The sequence below is a fragment of the Periophthalmus magnuspinnatus genome, chromosome 23, assembly GCF_009829125.3.
Source record: "Periophthalmus magnuspinnatus isolate fPerMag1 chromosome 23, fPerMag1.2.pri, whole genome shotgun sequence".
NCBI lineage: Eukaryota > Metazoa > Chordata > Actinopteri > Gobiiformes > Gobiidae > Periophthalmus > Periophthalmus magnuspinnatus.
The window spans coordinates 14,966,267-14,988,485 of record NC_047148.1 but is presented as its reverse complement, the minus strand read 5'-3'; the positions used below and the strand labels follow the sequence as shown (position 1 = coordinate 14,988,485).

Genomic DNA, 22,219 nt, shown 5'->3' with positions numbered 1-22,219 from the left:
CAGACCCGAATACATCTGGACACTGTGGAGGACCTTGGGCATTACATGGAGCTAGAGGTATACAGATTACGCCAAACACTTCAGTTGATGGTTCAACGTTAACTGTTGTTAACTTCAAGATTAATAGGTTTTCTGTACAACAAAGTTAGTTATGTAAAGTTATCTCCCCCTCTCTCTTGAAATGCTGAATAGGAAACTAGGATATAATCCAGTACAGTTGTTCCTAAATTTGTTTTTTTTCCAAATCTCTGGAGACCCCCCACATTCTCCCAGTAGAGGTCCTGCCCCCAGGTCAGGAACCACATCTATTGTATAATTATTATATAAACTTATTATATAATGTAAGAGGTCTCTTTGACCAATAAGTTATGTAGGATGGAGCTCCCAGTGTTAAGAAGAAAAGAGAGAGAAAAACTTACAAACAGAGCTGTTGTATATGGTAGGCCTGGATGTGCAGCAAGCTTTAAAATTGAGGGAGTGGTCAAGAAACATCTGATACATCCGATTTATAATGTAGTGTATTACCTGTATAAACTGTCTTATAGATTTGCGACACTAAATGTTGTTTGGCAATTTGCAACAACCACTGACTGATGAACATTTAATGATATCCAAAAGATTTATTCTAACATGGTGCAGCAGCAGTGTTTCTCAAGTATTATGTGACATTTACCAAGAAGACCAAAGGGCAGCCAGAAATAGAAGAAAAAGTCAAAACAGGTGCGAAGGGTTTATAAACGCTTAATAATTAGGAGAATGCGACTCATTCAGGGTGTTTTATGTCCACAAATATTGAGTGTTTCGTGTGTTCAGGTGGTGATGCGTCCAGAACAGACTGTTGAAGAGGGACAACAGGTGAGATTACATAATTCTGTTGCACATAAATGGTTATTTCAACACTGTAAAAATGTGTGTTTCGATTTAAGGTTGCCCACAATCTGATGAAGCAGCTAGGAGTCTCTGAGGAGAATTTAGTCACTGGCGCATACATGGATCTGATATTAAAAGGAAGCAATGAAGCCTAAGTTTTGCCTGTTTTGCCATGAATATGTTGTAGTGATGTACACATGTATGTAGATTTTAGAGTTTTTAATAAAAAAAAGTAAAACATGACTTAATTAAACATTCTTTGCCCCATGGGCTCATATAATTTGATAGCTGCAGTAGAAAACAAATGATTATTAAGTAGATCAATGTACATTTTACATGATACAGGGACATGAGGGCATTTATGTAAATAATTGTATGAAATCTTAAAGCTCCAGTTTAGCTGAATTGGGGTAGTGCAAATCAAAACAACAAGATCCAATCATTTGAAATCCCTAATGATTAGCCAGTCCACTGTCAACAAAAGCTGGTGCTTTGTTAATGCTGATTTAAATTCAAAGTGTGGCTAGTTAGTCATGTTTTTATCACCTTACACTAAACTGGATGCATCTCCAGCTCAAGAGCAGTCAGTAAAATGTAAAAGGAATTCTGTATGTTGAAAACTAGACTAGGATGTATACTGCAGAAAATATGAATGGGAAGATGGTAGTGTCCTCAATCTTTCTCTGTTGCAAGATTGTGGATTTCTTCCTCAGCCCATCTGACAGCTAAAATACATACTCTGAATGAATATTAACATTTGAATGTTAATATTTTGATCAGTAATGAACCTGTATGCAGTGTGAAAACATGTAAATCCCGGCAACTTGTCATGTCTTTTCCTCTTAGTCCGTGGGAGATGTGATATTGTATTGCTCCAAACTCACATCTGTTAAAAATATGTAAACTAAGTGCATTGCACAGCCAGCAGTAGACCCTGTCATTGATGATGGTAGTGACTTTTGCTAGTGCATGGTTGCCATGGAGACGTCGGGCCGCTCCTCCACTCCCACGCTGCTGCTTACCCCTCTCTCTCGCGAAGCCATCGAGAGAGAGGTGTGTTTTCTAACCCACGCATTGGAGTGGGAGACTACGTGCGCATTCTGCTGTGCACACGCACACACACAGCAGTGTGTGTCATGCTACAGTGTGTGGGCTGAACCAAGCAGCCTTCCACTCATCCTCTCTCTGTCGCTCATTCCCTCTGTCTGCAGATACACCTCTTCTGTTTCTTCTCCCCCTCTCCATCAAGTCATCTCTCCTCCTCTTTCACCCCTTCTCTTTCCTCCTAACTCAGTCATCTTTTGCTTCGCCTTTTAATGGAGGGGAGTCGCTGATTTTCTGGGTGAGTGTCTGCAGTTTTTAGTCTATTCCATCTGTATACTGTATAGGTGTTAGGAAGAGCTACATGCATGCACTTGGGTTTATATGTCTGACACTAACTTTGACAATGTTGTTATTACTTGCACCTCTTGAGTACACCTACTTGATCTCATCTTTGCCTCCATCAGACTTGTATTGACCCCAAAGTAATTCCTGCCCTTTTCTTCTCATATCCGCCAGTTTCCTCCTATCCTAATATCTTCACTTCTCTTCCTTGTCTGCCCCCTCTTGCTTTTCCTCTCTCTCCCTGGGTTGGCGTTATTTCCTGTTTCAGTTTCCCTCCAGCAGCACTTTACCATCCTCTGTGTGCGTGTTATGTAAGTGTGTAGGCTGTAGTCTCAGACTTTCTATCTCAAATGATAATCTACCCCCTGCAGAAATGCCCAACACTTCAAAAACAGGAAGTGGATGTTTTTGGAAGGTCCTGATTTGTGATTCTCAGCTTGATACTGTCTTGTCTTAATTTTTCTTCAGGTAATTGGATGTGGTTTGGGTCTCATTAGCATTCCAATATACAGATTTAGAAGTGAATCAGTGCACAGAAAGGCTGAGCACACTCTCATGATGCCTTATGCTGGATAAGGCTGAGAGAAGGCATTTGATTCTTCTTAGATTTTAGATTCTCAGTGAAGTGAGAAACTTGACAAGATAAAATGTGTGTGTCCGAGAACAGCTTCTGCCATCGGTTTCCATGGTAATGGCCACGGGAGCTACATTATCAGGACACACACAAAGTACATCTATTCTATTCACACCTCACAGTCAACTCTGTCAGTGGGAATCTGATCTGCAAAACCTCACTATTATGCACTGTTAATAACATGTAAAGATCTCGAGATGAAAGCAAATGCTGACAACTGCTCTATGGCACTGGTTATGCTGACAGATACATCAGGTCCAGAGGGATTCCATTTACATTCAGTATTAGCATACAAGCTGGCCTGGATGGTCTAAATCCCTAAAATGCCTCATTGTCTGGTTATGATAAATCCCAAACTTAACATGCAGAGTGTGTACATCTTCATCTGGACTCAGATGAATCTTAGATGATGCAAAATGTTATTTTATTGTGTTTTATTTTTCTTGATAGAAAACCAGTAACTCATAAAACTTAATTACCATGTCCAACTACTGACATGCATGAAATGTAAATATAGTACATAGTTTCAAAGCCCTGATTAAAGACACATACACCAAACCTGCTGCATTTGTGTCTCCATTGTGTTTGTGTTATCGGTAAAGTTCAGCTTCTCAGATTTTTCCTGCCAAACATACATATCCTTGGCAACCCAGACAGGAAGCAGGAAGTGTGAGCAACAGGAAGTAGGAGGTTCTATGTAAAAAAAAAAAAAAAAAAGTCCAACAATAAGAGTTTCTATGGAAACATTTTGGGTCCGTAGACCCACACATGCCACCTGGATACCATGCTGATCTCTATTAGTAGGCAGCCATCTGGTAACCAACATACTGGCTATTGGTGAATAATACACCAACAAAGTTACCAGTTGGTTATTAACATATCACAATATGGTACTATTCATTACTGTGAGCAGCCAGTCATTGTAACAACCTTTACTTAATGCAACAGTATGGCTTCTATTCTGGGAAGATGCACCAGAGCTGTAATGGAAGGCTAGATCTCAGTTTATTTTTGGAATATAGCAGATGACATAGACACATTGTAATCGATTTGTGAATTTTTACTGTGAAAAGTAATCTTTAAAGTTAGAATTCCTTTCCTAGTGCAAGTGGACTAAAATGAGTAAATAACCTGTAAATAATGGCTATAGTTGTTTCTTTGTGGAATCAAAAACATCTAACATCTTTCTGCTACCCTTGTTTAAACCCTATACGTTTTCACTCTCTGATTTGATGATTCCATTGGATATCATACTTTTATAAAAAGGGACAAAATGGGAAACTGTCTAGACATCTCATAATTGGGGTTGACCTGATTCTGTAATTTAACTACATGAACCATAATTTGTCATCTCTGCACCAAAATTCATTTGAGATTTGTCTCCTCTTCTCTTCTCTTCTCACCCTTCACGTCCTTCTTCGCTGGCTACCACCCACCTCCCACTGTCTTCCTCCCACTGTCTTCCTCTCACCCTTCCCTTTCTACAGGATGGGCAGGGCGGTTTCCCCAATCGCAAACTCCAACCTTCAGTTGACCACCGCACTGCAAGTCCCATGTTTGCACCCCCAGACTTTACATATGTGAGCAGGCCAGTGTCCCGCTCCTCTCCAAAGCAAGATCCAGACTTCCTCCTTGTACCAAAACCAAAGTTCATCCGGAGCCTGGGCCAACATTGCACCTGAAGGGCAGCTAAGCACCACGACGATTTAAAGCATAAAAGATAATTAAAAAAGAGTTGGACAAGTTTAATGGGACTGCTGAAAATAGGTAAGTCTTTCTCTATTGTTCAAAAAATATTTTCAAGCTCTCAGAATATAGAAATAGTATTTATATGTAATTTTTTCCTCAAAAATTGATCGTACTGTTCTCTCACATTTACACAAAGCGACACAGACCAGGAATAACACTTGAAGATGTGAAGCTGATTTTTCTTTTTGACAAATGGCAGACTGTGTGATTATTGTCAGCTGGTAACAGCCAGTATTCTCGCAATCAAGAAACATTAGAAGTCTGTTTGAATTATGTAACAAAAAGTGTAATTATCAACATATATAACTCACCATATATTTTCACTTTAAGACAAGTTATGTGCAAGTCCTTATCTGTGCTGTAGCTATACAATCTCAAATTAACATGATGCATCAGCTTCATACATTTCCTTTCAAAGCATCCAAACTCCTTTTTAGTAGAGTGGTAAACAAAATGCTGTTGCCATGAATGTAACTGAGATCAAAAGCAAGAAAACCCTGTGCTGTTTAAGAGGACGCAGCCTTCGCCTGAGACAAAAGCAGGAAATTAGTACTGTCCAACACCAACTGAACTGAATTGCTCAGGAAGGCTCCAAAGAATACTTACTAAATACTTTTATAATAATTTTGCAGAATTGCAAAAGTATTATTTAGTATTTCGAGTGAGAGTATTGTGGTAGCTTCCATCAGAGTGTCCTGATCCAATCACTTGAATACAGACCTGTGGAGACATTACATAACAAACCCTCTGCAGAGAAAACAACTGCAGGGAGCAACACACCAGCTCCTTTTACTCCTATTGAAAATTAACTGAAGAGCCATTTTATATGTGCAGACATTATCAAGAGACAATGCATTTCTCTGACTAAATGTGCTTTGACTACTAAGAACAGAGATGCTTCAAGATGTGCGAAATTGGCACCATTCAAAGCAGTCTGTAGTGCCAAAAAAAAAAAAAAAAAAGATGATGAAAAGACTTCTGTCCTTACAAGACTGATAATAACTTTGAAATAATCAACTGAACTGCTGTAGGTTTAATGACTCAGCAGGACGAGTGAGTGAAAGCTATAATGTCAGTTTAACATCCTTAAATATGAGGCGTGGGAGGATGTTGTCTGGACTTTATCTATAAATATATTAATTTATTCATCATGGCAATGATGACAGTTTATTTTGTGTTCTAGTGTAGCATGGAAACTTTGTGTTATCAACTGGAACATTGTGTTTGGCAGTTTAGAGTGGCTGTATGTTTGTTAGTGCAGTTATAGAAAAGGTACATTCAATCCTGTTCCTGCAAAGAGCTGTTTTGGAGATTTGCTTTTGAATCTGTAATTGTCTGCAAACTTTGTGACACGGTCTAACTACATCTGTACACAACATACATCCCTTCTGTTTGAGCAGCTGTCATGGCGCTAGTTTGGTTTTGGGCTCCATTCTGAAGGTTAATCTAATGAAAAAAACAAAACTAAAGAAAGACCCAGAAAGACCAGATTTAAAAACTTAATAACTAATTATTGTAATTACTAAATCTGTTTATAGAGGTCCTAAAAAAATTCTAATATATCTAGGATATTTTTCTAGGACTAAACCTAATATACCTCTGTATGTTTCCTTTGATTTAATATGATAAAAATATATATTTGGATTATAAATTCTGAAAGGACCAGTTGAACCAGATTGCACAAAGCATGTGTTGTTTGTCTGAGCAAGACTGAGTCACATTAGTGAGCATGAATACACTTTGCATATTGTAATACTGGAGTTTTTCTTCATAAATTGGTCTTATTCATTTTGATCCCAGCTGGTCTGGAAATCCTCTCCTGTGTCCATGGCATGTCATCACTGAAAGGCATATTTTCTATGACTCAACCATGAACCTGAAGATTTTGTAGGGCAAGTCAGTTGATTTCTTCAAGTGGTCATGTTTAATAAATTAATTAAATTAATTAAAGAATAAACTTTAATTTTCTTCTATGCATTGCATATTTATGCAACTATTGCTTAAGCACAGTTCAATATATTCTGGTGTTAATAACCCAAAAAAGTCATGTGGCACAAACTAAAGAAACACACAGTTCTCTGCTAATTTTAACTTATTTAATGTTTATAAGTATAGTATAGTAAGTAGTTGAAATTACTGGTGCTTTGGTGGGTCAAATGGGCCCTGATTAACCACTAACTACTGAGTGTAATAATTAGGGATGCAATAATTCAATTTAATATAATACAGGGGGTTCAATTCATAGTTCAATACAGAGAGATGGATTTGAAACCCATCACTGTATTCTCTATGGAAAGTGGGCTGGCCATCACTATCTGTTAAAAAGAACAGCACTGTATGAATTGTATCTTTAAGGGACTACCGGTTCTTCAAAACCTGCCAGAAGACCCCACCTACTTGTTAATCATTGATACCGGAACATTTAATACCAGATCACTTGACCGCATAAGGCTGAGGACGAGCCGCACCAGAACTGAGATGGGAAAGAGGCTTTTAGCTGTTTTGCTTCACAAAAATGGATCACACTCCAACGAAAAGCAAAACTGGATATGTTGGGGACACAGTCACAATTTAATAATCTGATAACAAACATTTATACACATTTTTAAACAGGGAGCCCATGAAAAAGAGAGCCCAAGTGCTCTCATTGAGTTCCCCTTTATATATAAAGATAAATAAATAAAAATAAATAACTAAACAGCCCTCACAATATACTGTAATGCACAAGATACGCTCCACTAGCATTAATCGAGCCACATTTTCACTGAAAACGGCTCCATAAAGGCTTAACTCAGCTGTATTTAAACAAAGAATAAATTGTGTAATTAATCATAATGTTATTTTTATTGATCATATTGATGCAGTTTTAGTTGAGGAATTAGGATTAACCACGAAATAGGCTAAATGTAACAAAAAAATCAGGGATTGGGCAAATGTTAACAACTCAAAACTACCGGTACATGTGAGTGATATCAGAGCCTGGTTTAAAGACTTTTACAGTTATATTTTACATGATCTATTTATTTAATAGGATATTATCTTATCATTGTAAGAACTTACTTTGAGGATACACTATATTTTGTAACACTGTAAGGTGTAAGAAATAAAGCAATATAAAAAATAACAACATTAAAAAACCCTAATGAATCAACAAAGCCTACCCTTTAATTCCCAGCTCCCTCTCCCACTGACAGAGACCCCTTTAACATCAGGTATGAGTGTCCTGCCCTGACTCAGGCCAACCTGAGGCCTCAGGACAAGTGGAGCACATTATGGCCACCAGGACATAGAACGACTGTAGTGTTACCTGTTACAGTAGTCAGCAGGTATGTTGTATATAGTGGTACTTTAAAACGGGTTAGTCGAAAATTGTTCAGCTGTGTTTCCATGGCAACAGCGAGCATGTAGATCAGTGCTTTTTTTAACACTCACTTACACACACACACATACACACACACACAGACTGACACAGTGAGGTTAGCACAGGATTCCCCGCTACTGCAGTTTCTATGACAACTCACAGCTCATCATCCTCTTTCTTTCTTTTATCCTCAGCTGTAACACAAGCAGTCATTAAGTTTTGACTTGTATCATGATCGCTTTATTGGATGGAAAGATAATCAACTGCCAGTTAGACACAGTGGTGATTAATATTGTCAATGACAAAATAAAGTGGCTATTTGAATGCAAAATAATGCTAGAAGTTACACTCCAGTTGGTTACAGATAGGAGTAAAGGTTCAACTTGAGGACAATCACATCCAACTTTGGGGAATAACAGGATGTAATGACACATCTCTAACTATTATTAGTTGAGGAAAAGGTGTATGCAATGGTCGGAGAAAGATACTACATAGTAACTGTCCACCAGAAAATGACTTAAAAGGGACATTATGTAAAATGTTCAACTGTCAACTTTTATGAGATTTTCACTATGTTCAAACACTGTTCCCTCATCATTAACTTGCCCAAAGTTGTATTTCTGTTGATTCATGCATGTTTGAGGAATCCTGTATTGCCCTGCATTTTAGGCTTGAGTACTCAGATAACATCTGTTTTCTTGGTCTGTAGTCGACCAAAAAAATTATTGGTTGAGTAAAGACTTGTCCTGCCAATCAGATAAAAAAGGGGGTGTGATGAAAGCTCTTAAAACTATTTCGTATCGCTATGTATCTGTATCTGACCCAAACTGCACTCATAACTGCACATGAGTTCATGCAAACACAATTATTAATGCAGAAGTAGTACTAAGACACAAGGTATCTGTATAAAGACAGATTGAATTTTTTTAAATCTGCCTTTTTACATATAAATACAAAAAATACCAAATCTTCCACTAACTCACTCACTAACTTCTAATTTCTGCAGTCACATATAAATCCTTATAATCTAAATAAAATAATTTGTCAACTAATACACATTTTAGTAGACTAAGACTCGAATGATTAATCGACTAAACAAGGTGTACAACCCTACTGTTTTCCCCTACGCCCTATCTCCAACCGTGCGCTGTATCACCAAAAGTATTGAGAGGTCATACATTTAGGGCTTGAAAATGTCACATAGCCATTTTTTGACAATGCAAAAACTGTAAATGTGGCTAGTTATGATGAAATACCACTATGAAGAGACGGGACCTCTAAGCTCTGCAGTTTTGAACAGAAAGTCAATGAAATTGTTTATATTATCAAGGCATTTTAGACCAATAAAGCAGTTTACAATGAACATGAGCCACACATGTTATAGTTTACTAAATACCTGAAAAAGTCTTCTTTAAGCTATATAAATGTTCTTTAAAATGATTTCTCTTTTCTGTGCACTTTTTAAGCTGTTTAATTCATTGTTAAAACCATAAATTAACTACAGTCTGTTTATAGTAAGTATGTACATATGTATCTTTCAGCCACATGCCTCTGAGTCCGGCTGCTGACACCAAACATGATCGCCCGCGGCAACAGGCGGTTACTAACGGCAACCCAACAGGCTCTGCTGTTGCCAGGGACGACGACGGGGAGGATAGCCCCCCTGGAAACAGCATTGTTGTCCGCATTGGCATCCCGGATCTGCAGCAGACGGTAACACACGTCCTGCTAAGAGGCCAGCACCACTGTGCTGTGTTTTTACTATTGTCATCTAGAGGCATTGGGGTCATACAGTGGCCTAGAAAGTTCAAATACCTTTAACATACTCACCATACTGAATATAAAGGATACCTACACACACTTGTAGGTATTGTTGTTGGGTATTGTTTTAGATATCCACAAGTTCTGCTCATTCCATATCAGTGAAATAACATGGGGCACCCACTCTACTACACACAGCACAGGCAACACTTTAACAGGGACAATTCACTGTTAAAGTAGGCCACTGCAGGTCTGTCTGTGTATCCTCCCTGTCCATCTATGTATGTTTCCTGTCTTTGTCTCTCAGAAATGTTTGCGGTTGGACCCAGAGTTGCCAGTTTGGACCAGTAAGCAGAGGGTTCTGGTGACCTTGACTCAATCTCTGTCGGATGTTTTGAACTATGGTCTCTTCCAGCCGGCGTTCAACGGCCGAGCAGGAAAGTTTCTGGATGAAGAGAGGCTGCTGAAGGAGTATCCTCTGCCTCCCATCACACCCATCCCATACCTGGAGGTACAGCCCTGCTAATGCCACGTGTCTGGGACTCTGGCTAGCCCAGGTGAATGTTTATATTAAACATTTTGTCGTCTTTTACAGTTTCGCTATAAGAGAAGAGTTTATACTCAGAGTTATGTTGATGACAAACAGCTGGCAAAATTGCACACCAAGGTAAAAAAACAGCACAGTATGGTCTCAAATGTTCTAATAATAATTTTATTTGAAAAAAAATATAAGCTATCTAAAACAGTGATATAATGAATCACTCACTCACTTTCAGGCCAACCTAAAGAGGTTTATGGAACATGTACACCAGAAAAATGTGGAGAAGGTTTGCAAATGGTTGGAAAAAGGCCTCGATCCCAATTTCCATGACTCTGACAGTGGAGGTAATATATGAACTGACTAATCTGTCATTTCCATCTTAAAAGTGTAAGCATTAATAGGACCATATATAAATTATCATATCAATCTGTTTTTGCAGAGTGTCCATTGACTTTGGCTGTTCAGTTAGAAGAGAGTTGTGACCTTATAAAAGTTCTTCGAAGTGGAGGGGCTCATTTGGACTTCAGGACCAGAGATGGCATCACAGCATTGCATCGGGCCGTCCTCTGCAGAAACAGTGCTGCTCTTACTGTGAGAAAATCATCTATTGCATCATGATTGATCACTTTTGACAAGGAAGAATTACTACGCAGTGGCAGCAAATGGTACTGGACAAATCACTTTTTTTTATCAAAAAACTATATTTCCAAAGATGTTTGGCATGAAATTTCACCAGTTTTTAGAAACAACTTAAGTAATCCACTCTTGAAAAGAATACATGCGCAAACTATTGAATGCGTGAAAGCCAAGCATCTGTCACAGAGGGATTTCTAAACTTCAGAATTATCCATTGAGCACTGTTAGCCTATAATTTGGAAGTGAGAGAGAAATAATTTCACCACAGAAATTACAGTGTTCAGGTGCTCTTTGCACAATTTCACACAGAAGAGAAAATAATATCAGGAGTGGTCCACAAGACCAACATCACGGAAAAAACAGGATGCAAACACAATATTGCATTCAAGCAAATTAGGCTCTATGCACACCCAATATCCACAGCTCCATTTTGGGTGAAAAATCATGTTGAAGTTCTTTTAAAGTTTTGAAAGTTTTCGCAAGACTATGAAATACTGGCTATAGTTCGACTTAATGTGACCAAAATTTTACTTGTGGGTAAAAGGCAGTGCATATCACCCAAACTGCACCATCCCTAATGTGAATTTTTTAGGTGGGAACATCATGATGTGGGGCTGGTCACAAAAACATTGACAGGAAAATTCTAATATTTGATTCAGAGAAAGAAAATCAAGCTGTAGCATAGTCCAAGCACTCACTTTACCTGAATCCAACTGAAAACCTGTGGAAAACAAGAGGCCCACAAAAACTTCATGTTTTGTGTGGAAGAATGGGCCAAACTCATATTTAAGTGTTTCATGAGATTAGTTTCCCAATACAGATGAAGTCCTGAAGCATTTGCTATAAACTTTTATTCAATTTCCTATCAATGTCATTTCACATTATTGCAGATAACATAATTCATGGACATTTATGGTAGACTGTTGATTACTTATGTTGCAAGTATCAATAACTGGTGAACGTTTATGTCAATAGCACTTTTTTATGTGCCCAATACTGTTTGCAGCCACAATAATTGCAGTGTAAAAACTGTGTGATTAAATAGCCATCTACACAATTTAGAAAGAGAAAGGACAATTAATCAGACTTAGATGCCAGGTAACACCACAGACTGAATATCTTCAAACTCGCAGCATTATTGTTATATTAAATATAATGGATTAAATAATAACTTATTGTGCTGTTTAGACATTACTGGACCTGGGAGCATCCCCGGACTACAAGGACAGCAGAGGCCTTACTCCTCTCTACCACTCTGCCATGGTTGGAGGTGCCCCCTACTGCTGCGAGCTGCTATTACAAGACCATGCCACCATAGGTAAGGGGGTGATTTGCGATCAAGGTTTATGCGTGACTTACATGCACTCAAACATGAGTTCCAGCACAAAATGTAATGTTCAAAATGAATTTGCAGTATATGTTTTGTGTTAAGCCCTTTCTTGATGATTTTAGGGATAACGGATGAAAATGGTTGGCAGGAAATCCACCAGGTGACAAGACCATACATATAAATGATATAATGACAAATTACTTGAACTCAACAATTATGTGTTTTTTTTCTGCTTGTGTGGGTGCCTGTGTGTGAATACAGGCGTGTCGCTATGGTAACGTGCAGCACTTGGAGCACCTGCTATTTTACGGAGCTGACATGGGCTCCCAGAATGCATCAGGAAATACTGCACTGCACCTCTGTGCTTTGTACAACCAGGTAAAATCACAATTCTGTCATTGATTGAACGTAACTCTAAAGAGCTTGTTGTTTTATGGTCAGAGTAATAGTAATATAATTGTGCATTTGTTATTACTATCCACTCTATGTTTATTTTTGACCTTATTAAAAGTAACAAATTTAACTGAGAAGACTAAGCACTTCCTACTCATTGAATGGTATCACTCTGGCATCACAGGACAGTTGTGCCAGAGTCCTTCTCTTCAGGGGAGCCAATAAAGACGTCAAAAACTACAATAACCAGACAGCATTTCAGGTAATACAAAATTACTTTTCAACTATGGAAAAAATGTAAATAAATATTGTAATACTATGTTATATTTATTTGAAGGTGGCGATCATTGCTGGTAACTTTGATTTGGCTGAAATTATCAAAATCCACAAGCCCTCCGATGTTGGTGAGTCAGTGTAAAAGTTCCTCTGCATCTGAATTATTTGATCACATTAAATATTTTTCATTGACTATGTTCACTTGTATTTGTGTCCAAGCAGTCCCCTTTAGAGAATCTCCGTCTTATACTAAGCGCCGCCGAGTTGGTGGGGCCAGGACTTCAGCTGGAAATGGCCTGTCCTCTCCTCGCTCTCTGATTCGGTCAGCAAGTGACAATGCTCTAGAAAGTCCCGCCTCTTCACCAGGACCCTCTCTTCAAAGTCTGGAGATGCATCATGACGCACACACCCACTCACTCAGACGCCACACACGCAGACTCAGGTAGATAACAAGCTTTCACAATGTGGCCTTGAACAATATGCAACTCTTTAAATATCTCTTTTTGAGTAGTCCAAGTGGAGGAGGTCATGCTGAGACAACAAGCCCTCCCTCTTCTCCTCCTCTGACACCCCAAATGAGGAAGAGGCGCCTGTACAGTGCTGTGCCAGGTCGCACTTTCATCGCCACTCGCTCTTTTGTCCCTCAGGGAGCAGGAGAAATCCAGCTGCACAGAGGAGAGCGGGTCAAAGGTCAGACAGTCCAGATACTGCACTCTACCTGGCATCTGAATATATAAAGAATTTACGTCAAAGAGCAGTTTTAAAGTTAAAGTCTTATTGAGTGCTTTTTGTGGATTTGCAGTGCTTTCTATTGGTGAAGGAGGATTTTGGGAAGGAACTGTTAAAGGACGCACCGGCTGGTTTCCAGCTGATTGTGTGGAAGAAGTGCAAATGAGACAATATGATCCCCGACTGGGTAAATATAATTTTAAATGCATTTGAAAATATTTACTTTATTTAATTTACTATTTAAATAGCACACAGGTTTGTATTGCTACAAACTGATTTCTTTCTCTTTGATTTCAGAGACAAGAGAGGACCGAACTAAAAGACTGTTTAGACATTACACTGTAGGGTCTTATGACAACTACACGTCTTATAGGTAAACATTCAAATATAAAAAAGATGAATACAGTGAAGACTCTGAATGTACACTCTGATCATTTTGCCTTTTTCTGTTGCATAAAAGTGACTATGTGATTGAAGAGAAAACAGCAGTGTTGCAGAAGAGAGAGAGTGAGGGATTTGGCTTTGTCCTCCGAGGAGCTAAAGGTAATTATGCATCGCTACGTGAAGAATTGGTGGCTTCAGTGGTTTAAATCTTCACTAACATTTATTTTTTCAAATATTAGATTGTACAGTATATGTAAATTTGCTGAAATAAATCATTTATCAATCTTTCAGCTGAAACACCTATTGAAGAATTTGCACCTACCCCAGCATTTCCTGCCCTTCAGTATTTGGAGTCTGTGGATCAAGGAGGGGTCGCTTGGAGGGCAGGCCTAAGGACTGGTGATTTTCTAATAGAGGTAATATTTACTGAATAAAAATAATGTAATATTCTGTAATAAACAAAAATAATAATGTGCTTTGTGTGTGTGCAGGTAAATGGTACTGATGTTGTGAAGGTGGGTCATAGGCAAGTGGTTTCTCTCATCCGTCAAGGAGGAAGCCGTCTGCTCATGAAGGTTGTTTCTGTTTCGCGAAAATCTGAATCGACCCTGATCAGAAAGAAAGGTGCACATTTTTTTTTTTTTAGGAAAGTGTACTGTAAATAGTTTGAACATTTTATTTACAACTGAATTGTATTCATGGTGTGTTGTAGCTCCACCTCCTCCTAAAAGAGCCCCCAGCACCTCATTGACCCTCAGATCTAAGTCCATGACAGCTGATCTAGAGGAGATAGGTAAAACAAACACACTTGTTTCACTACAATTATCAGTACGTGTTCATCAAAGTACATTATAAAATTGTAAAAATAAATTCAGTGGTAGTTGTTTATCAAGATTAAACTGTATGCTTTGACGTTTACTCTTTATGCAGCCAGGAGGCGCCGTTACGGTGAGTCACCAGGTTTTGATATAGACATAAATGATTTTGGTGGTGTTTGTTTGCATTATGCCCTATCAAAATAACAAACACAGATGCATATTTAAGACAGATAAACCTGAAACCAGTTAATTTTTTTTTTTTTTTTTTTTTTTTTTTTTTTTAAACATAAGAAAATATAATAAAATAATTTCATTTTTTTTTTCTTTTGACACAATGTGTTTCAAACTCTTGTGATGGCTCATGTAGTTGTGACAGTCTGTGACATTTGACTGTTAATATCTGAGCTGTAGCTTAAATACTTCCCTTGTTTTTTTCAGAGAAACTGGATGAGATGTTAGCGGGAGGTTCTCAAGAGGTTGTCCTAAGGTCCCGCCCATCAGACGACTTTAGGGCAGCTACAGTGAAACAGAGACCAACCAGTCGAAGAATCACTCAGGCTGAAATAAATGTAAGGTTTATTACATCTGGATTTACACCCTGAAGTTTACAAGGCAAATAAGTGATTCCTTATGTTCCTTCAGTCTTTATTTGAACGTCAGGGTTTGGTTCCCCCCTCTCCCCCAGAGAAGAGCACCATGCCTTTACCAAGAGGAATGTCCCGAACCAAGAGCTTCGGTAATACACAAATGCTGTGTAACACAATCACCATGTTTGCTCAATTTGCTCTTCAGTGTTACTCTTGTCTCTAAAGAAAGTTATTAAATCATATTACAGAATGATTCAACTATGTAAACATTACTTTACGTTGATTCATGTGAAATGGTTTATATGTCCACAGGTACTCCTGAGGATGACCGTATCACTGCTTTAATCAACGAGAGCCGTTTTCCGCGAAGCTCGTCTTTAACAGACAGCTTCATCCCTCCTCCTCCTCAGACTGCCCCTCCGCCCCCGCCCTCCGCCTCCTCCATGTCCTCACTCTACATCCTGGAGTCTGGGCCTCCTCCATCCTTCCTTCCGCCTCCTCCTCCAGCCCGAGGGGAAGGGCTAGCTCGCTCCAGTTTTAAACCAGGGACTGAACCAAGACTTCCAGAGCTTTGCGATTCCCCTGCCAGAAGTCATGCACATGCAGAGCGGCAGAGGAAGGCCAGGTCCATGATCATTCTGCAGGACACTCCACCGCTCCAGCCTGAGACACACACTGCTGGTCCCCATGCCCTGCACACAGCCACGCACACAGCCACACACACTCTTCACACCGCGACGCACACCTCCACGCTGTCTCTACACGGCACCAGTCCTGTTCTGGGACATTCACCTTTGCAACGTCGCCGTGGGCGCCCAATAGAGAACCCTTATGCTAATGTAGGACAGCAAGCTCCCCCCTCCAAACCTCAGAGAAGGAAGTCACCTTTGTTAAAGCAACTTCCTGTTGAGGAACAAGGTTAAAATTGCTTTATTGCATTAAGATTTACTAAAACAACAGGCATCATAATTACAGTATAAAACATTTCATCTTGTCACTCTTATTGTTTTCATTTAGGTCTTGGGGTCAAAGAACATGATGGCAAACAGGAAGGGAGTAGCAGTCCCAGCAGGGCTGAGCTATACCAGCAGCAGGTCCTCTCTGAGCGCGCTCGAGTCCAAGGTCGAAGATCTTCCCTTTTCCTCTCTGTAGAAGGGGCAGGGTCAGAAAACCAGCCACCCCTTCTTCTGACTCAGAGCCATTCAATGGATGACCTTGGCGAACTTCCTCCTCCAGCGCCTGTCCTGTCGCCCTCTCCAACACCCCACACTTTCCTCCACCCCCTTACAGGGAAACCTCTAGGTAAGTTGGACACAAAGAGATTGTTTTATGTAGTATGGGACTGTTAAGTGATGATGCCATAACAGTACATTCTTTACATCCGGGTCAAATTACAGTCTCATCCACTGTAATGGCATTTTGGCTTGATGCATATCCAGGGAATAAGTGAAGTCTGGTCTTTTCCTAGAGACAATTTTCAGACATAAATTATATTATTATTTTTACCATATTAATATTGTTGACTTCAAAATGAAAATGCTACAACTAACCAATAATGCTGTTGAACAGTTGAACCCATTTAATTGATTTAGCGTGAAACACTTTTTGACCCTGGCGTGTCTCTAACTTTTTAGGAGGTTCAGACAAAGTTCTTGTTTCTGCTGTTTCTATGCAGAATATTTCAACACAAATAAGCTGTGATGATCAATATCATAAACAGAAAAGAGTTTGTATTGTATAATAAAATCTGCCCCTATTTTTGTCCTTAGATCCCTCTTCTCCACTAGCCCTAGCTCTTGCTGCGCGTGAACGAGCCCTAACTGCCCGCACACCAAGTCCTGAACCAAGAAGCAAACATGCATCTGCCTCCACAACCCCCATTCCCACTCCTGCTGCTAGCCCAGAAGGCCGACACAAACGCACCCCTATCAGCACACCGCAGAGCAGCCCTGAGCCACGGTCCAAACGCACCACTCCACAGACTAGCCCTGAGCAGAGAACTAAACGTACCACTCCTCAAACCAGTCCTGAACTAAGGCATAAACGTATTACCCCGCCCCTTTTCCCTGATGGACAGGTTGAGCGCCCAGAAACTGAGGGAGGAGTTACCTCTCCTGCTGCCCCATCCCCTGAGCGCTGGAGACCCTCCCCTTTAGCAACACTGGCCAATGAGAGTCATACTGCGTTGATTGAAAGGCGTAGAAGCCTCACAGTGGGCAGCTCTGAGGAGGAGGGTGGGGCATATACAGTGACTCTCCCACCTGCTCTTCTCTCATCTAGTGATGAAGAAACGAGAGAGGAGCTTCGGCGAATTGGTCTTGTAACTCCACCCCCTGGCTTTTCCAATTCCCAGGCCCCTCCACCTCCATCCTCCCTGTCACTTGTGCCTCGGCGGGGTGCTGAGGGAGGTGCTGGAGAGGCAGGTCCTGACTCTTTAGGGAGGCAAGGAGATGAGGAGAATGGTGAAGAGCATCTTCAAGACTCATCATCACCCAGCTCACTGCCACCATCCATCACTTTAGCCTCACCCACTGCTCCTACAGCTCCATCGTCACCTCCAGCAACCCACACTTCCTCTACTGCCACCTCCCCCTCAGCACTCAAGCCTCGCCTTCGCTCACCTATTGGGAGGGGGCGCTCCTCTCTCCGGGATCCACTGTTGAAACAGTCGTCAGACAGTGAATTGCTCCCCTTAGCGGCATCCTCACCATCTTCCCCCCTGTGTTCGTCACCCACTGGAGGAGCTGGGAGGCAGCCTCGCTACCTGTTTCAGAGGAGGTCCAAACTGTGGGGCGGGATCGATGACAGAGCGGAAGAACGAAGGGGCTTCAATCCAGATGAGGGAGTTCGGCCAGCCGCACTGGGAGGCCAGAGCTCTGGATCGGCTGTAGATCTAACCAGTCGTTCGGCGTCCGCTCTGGAGTTAAGTGGAAGAGCGGGGTCTGGCCTGGATCTGGCCAATCGTCTCCAGCTTCTGAACAAGGACAGTCATTCTCTAGGAGAGGAACCTAGTCCTCTGGACCCTGGCAGAAGGTCACCCGTGGGAGGTGCCAGGTAGAACATTAAACCTCTAGTAAAAAATAAAAATGAATAGACTAACCCCCACAGAATCACAGTACAAATTTGCTTTGATAAATATTTATGCATCATAATTGTAAACCATATTCTTTTGTTCCAGATGAGTGGACAGTCAAAAAGTAGGTTTTATATCTTAGTAGTTGTCTTATATTATTGCCCAAGCTAACAGTTATAAGCTAACATCTCCACCACAAAATACTAACTACTAAAAACAACTACAACCCATCTAAATTAATTAACACCACAGGAACCTAATGATCTGTTCACCATATTTTTCAGATGAGCAGTAACTGTCATACCTAACATATGACAGTGATGTACATGTGGAAACATTCCCTAGGGAATCAGAGTATTGTGTCTGAAAGTACACGTTTGTAATGTTTGACTTAAGCACAGGCCCAGGTTGTTGCGTTCCTGTAGTGAAACGATTCGTCTGCATGCTATGGCTCACAGCTTTAATATTATGGACAATAATATTGGATATTTTTTTATTTCTTACAGGTTGTTTTCCAGTCTAGGTGAACTTCACACAATTTCCCAGCGAGGATTTGGTGCTAGTTACACAGTGCGACCAGGCAGCCGCTATCCAGTCACCCGTCGAAGCCCGTCGCCTTCTCCTTTGCCTGCTGAAAGAGCTATTGGACTTTCCACATCCCCCACTACCTGTCCAGAGAGGCCAGACCTGAGCTCAGGCCGGGGGCTCACCATTCTGAAGTCCTCCAGCCTCAGTCTGCCTTCAGAACCAAAGGAAGTTCGTTTTGTTATGAGGAGTGCTAGTGCCAGGACCCGCTCTCGCTCTCCCTCACCCTCACCACATGCCTCTCCCTGTCCCTCCCCTGTCCTTAGTGGCCCCTTGTTGGCCCTTCGCCCATGGAGGCAGCGCCCCCTCAACTTGTGGAATAAATATGATGTGGGTGATTGGCTGGAGAGTGTTGGGCTTGCTGAACACCGTCAGCGCTTCCAAGACCATGAGATTGAAGGCTCCCATCTGCCAGCCCTCACCAAAGAGGACTATGTGGAGCTGGGTGTCACCAGACTGGGACACAGGATCAACATCGAGAGGGCACTGCGTCAGCTACTGGATGGATCAACTTGACCCTCAATCTCTGATCAATTAGAATTGTGACATAAAATTGTTTTTGGTAAAATTATAGGTATTCTCTTTTATTAGCACATGGATTTTAGGCTTAATTAAGTAATTATTGTATACTAATTGTTATTATAAAATTTTAAATCTGCCCCTTGTAACAATTTTTTTTTCAAGTGAATATATTTGACATTTTACACTTAAAGCCGACATTGAGTCCTGTACTGGATAAGAGGTAAAATATGAATGGACTGAGGTTTACGAATATCACTGTTGTCATTCTCTTGGAGTTTTGTGCCCCACGGTTCTGTAATGGGGCTGGTTCAACAAACTACTATGTTTTTGTGAATTGATTATTTTCCAAATAATACTAAGAAATTGTTTAAGTTCATATATAAATGCAAATTATTTAGTTCATAAATAAGAAGTAATAATATTATGTAGTGGTGATGACTTAGAATTAATGGAAATCTGTTTTCATTTCTTATGATTTGACAATGAGTTGAATTCAAGCTCACTTTGATGATGTTTGAAATTCACAATGATTTGTCAATGAGTGTGACTTTGTGCTGTGTTTCAGGGAGAGCTACAGCCGAGCTCCAACTGTAAACCTCTGGTTAATAACCTGCTTATTGAGGGCTGACTGTACAAGGTGCTATTTGTTTAAAGCCATTTGTACAGAAATAGCTTTTTCCTTCCCCGGTGACACTGACCCGCAACATTTTGGTTGAATTTCAAAGTCTTTTATTCTTCAAAATATCAGAAAAAGTTTTTTATGCCATATGGAACCCACTGCCATAAAATGAGCTTCCTTCAATCACTTTTCAAAGGCCATATTTCAAAGAGAATTTCAACAGCCCTTAAGAGTTTTATATCAAAAGCCACCAGAATATAATATATATTATGAGAAAGTTATTGTTTTTTGTTAAAACCAATTTGATGTCAGGATTTATTGCTGCTATAAAATGTACACTCAAATTAGGATTTAATCATGTAAATCAGTTCAAAGAAGTGATCCATAAAATTCAGAATGTGAAATATTTTAAGAAACAAAATATACTGTATTATTTTTAAACTTATGGATAAATAAGGATAAAATCATTTTCTATTAAGCATTGTCTATAACACTTTGGCTCTTAAACAGAGGGTTGCCTTAGCAACTATTTTCCCTCTGTTTTCAGTATCTTTCTGGAGTATTTAAAGCTAATCATCTTACAATATTGAAACTATGATTTGTATTTTTAACAGTCATACTAGCATGTTCATAGCTAACTTTACAGTGCAATAGGTATCTTCAAAGCACAATCAATGGTCCAGTGCCTGCATCAGCGACAAATCTGCAGTTAACAACTTTACCTTAAAGGCGTGCCACAATCACAAACTATGACATGTTCATTAGAATGCATTTGTCTGGGCTAAGAAATCCTAAGACTACAAAAGAAGGTATACAGCACACTAGTCTGTTTTGAATAGTATAGCAAAATGTAGCTATAATGTAACATAAAATGTGGTAGAAAAAGTTTATACTCTCATTAAAAAAAAAAATTCTAATAATGACACATGGGAAAAACAAGCATACCAAAAAAAGAAGAGCACTTATCCATTTCAGTATTTCTAACAGAATGCCATCTTAGCAGTGACTAAAAGTCTATCTTGATTGAAAAGGTATATATTCTGGTAAAACTGAACAAATACTAGCCTACTGTTGTTTCTTCCATCACTGACAATTTTGTTAATAAAGAAAGTTTACCTTGCTCCTAGAATGGTTTGGTTAGCAATGTTTATTTTTTATTTTTTTATTCATATTGCTTATAAAACCCTAGCAACAGCACATTATCAGATTTTGACAGGAGCAATTGACATTTTAGCGATTTGTTCTTGCATTTAAGAAGATCAAGGCACCATATTTTAAAAACATACATGAAAACTTTTGAATCACCGAATTAGAATTTATTCCATGCATTTGATTGTTGAAAATATATTTGCCATTTTAATTTTATTTAGGAACTGATGAACACACCAACTTTTTACATTTATATCAGAAATTGTAGAACTTATTTCTCTAGTTTGTATCTAATCTATTTATTGTACATTTATCTGAACGTATCCTTCCAGCATACCACGGTCAAATGCTCATATTATTTGAGTCAATCGGTTTGTATGTGATAAATATTCAAGAAGGGGCTGTTGTGTCCTGAGAAAAAAGGTTGACATGAGAGATGCTTCGTGTGTTAGACTAACTTTCAATTTTATTGTTTCCCATTTCTAACTGTTTCTGTTTCTGTTTGAGTATGTCTGTATTTCCCAGAGTGAGTGGTGTGCATTTGTAGTTTTTTTCTCTTCCTTTTCCTAAGGCACAAAATAACAACTGGTCAGCATGGCCATTAGCCACTGCGAAGCTCTGCAACACAACAGATTGTAACCTTTATAATAAACTGTCATTTATTATAACTGTGTTTCTTTCATTTACTTCACCCTCACAGGTCCTCTGGTGATAACTTAACTTTGGCCTTGTTGACGTTTTTGGTCCAAAGGTATCAGTTAGGGTTAATAGATTACTATTACATAATACATATGCCCATACTGTTAAGACAATAGT

General features: G+C 39.6%; 1 protein-coding gene across 3 annotated transcripts; it reads left to right on the top strand.

The window, feature by feature from the left end:
* The first annotated feature begins 2,028 nt into the window (after positions 1-2,028).
* Positions 2,029-20,388, top strand: shank3b (SH3 and multiple ankyrin repeat domains 3b). 3 transcript variants are annotated; one of them, XM_055231691.1, is made up of 27 exons: positions 2,029-2,212; positions 4,378-4,657; positions 9,542-9,713; positions 10,069-10,108; positions 10,177-10,272; positions 10,357-10,428; positions 10,538-10,646; positions 10,742-10,893; positions 12,127-12,256; positions 12,391-12,428; positions 12,530-12,646; positions 12,846-12,923; positions 12,999-13,065; positions 13,157-13,379; positions 13,449-13,627; positions 13,740-13,853; positions 13,964-14,039; positions 14,127-14,209; positions 14,342-14,466; positions 14,542-14,674; positions 14,763-14,843; positions 15,307-15,437; positions 15,511-15,604; positions 15,768-16,373; positions 16,473-16,757; positions 17,225-18,509; positions 19,035-20,388. In XM_055231691.1, exons 3-27 carry the CDS (start codon positions 9,577-9,579, stop codon positions 19,627-19,629), a joined length of 5,046 nt encoding a protein of 1,681 aa, XP_055087666.1. In that variant the 5' UTR covers positions 2,029-2,212; positions 4,378-4,657; positions 9,542-9,576; the 3' UTR covers positions 19,630-20,388. The 3 variants fall into 3 exon arrangements, with proteins under 3 accessions (XP_055087666.1, XP_055087667.1, XP_055087665.1); XM_055231692.1 differs by lacking the exon at positions 10,069-10,108; XM_055231690.1 differs by having other exon boundaries at positions 10,069-10,272.
* The last annotated feature ends 1,831 nt before the right edge of the window (positions 20,389-22,219 follow it).

Coding starts and splice junctions, on each gene's coding strand:
- shank3b (XM_055231690.1), top strand. CDS start 9,546: ATGCCTCTGAGTCCGGCTGCTGACACCAAACATGATCGCCCGCGGCAA. Junction 10,647..10,741: donor CCATGACTCTGACAGTGGAG/GTAATATATGAA, acceptor CTGTTTTTGCAG/AGTGTCCATTGACTTTGGCT. Junction 12,647..12,845: donor TCTGTGCTTTGTACAACCAG/GTAAAATCACAA, acceptor CTGGCATCACAG/GACAGTTGTGCCAGAGTCCT.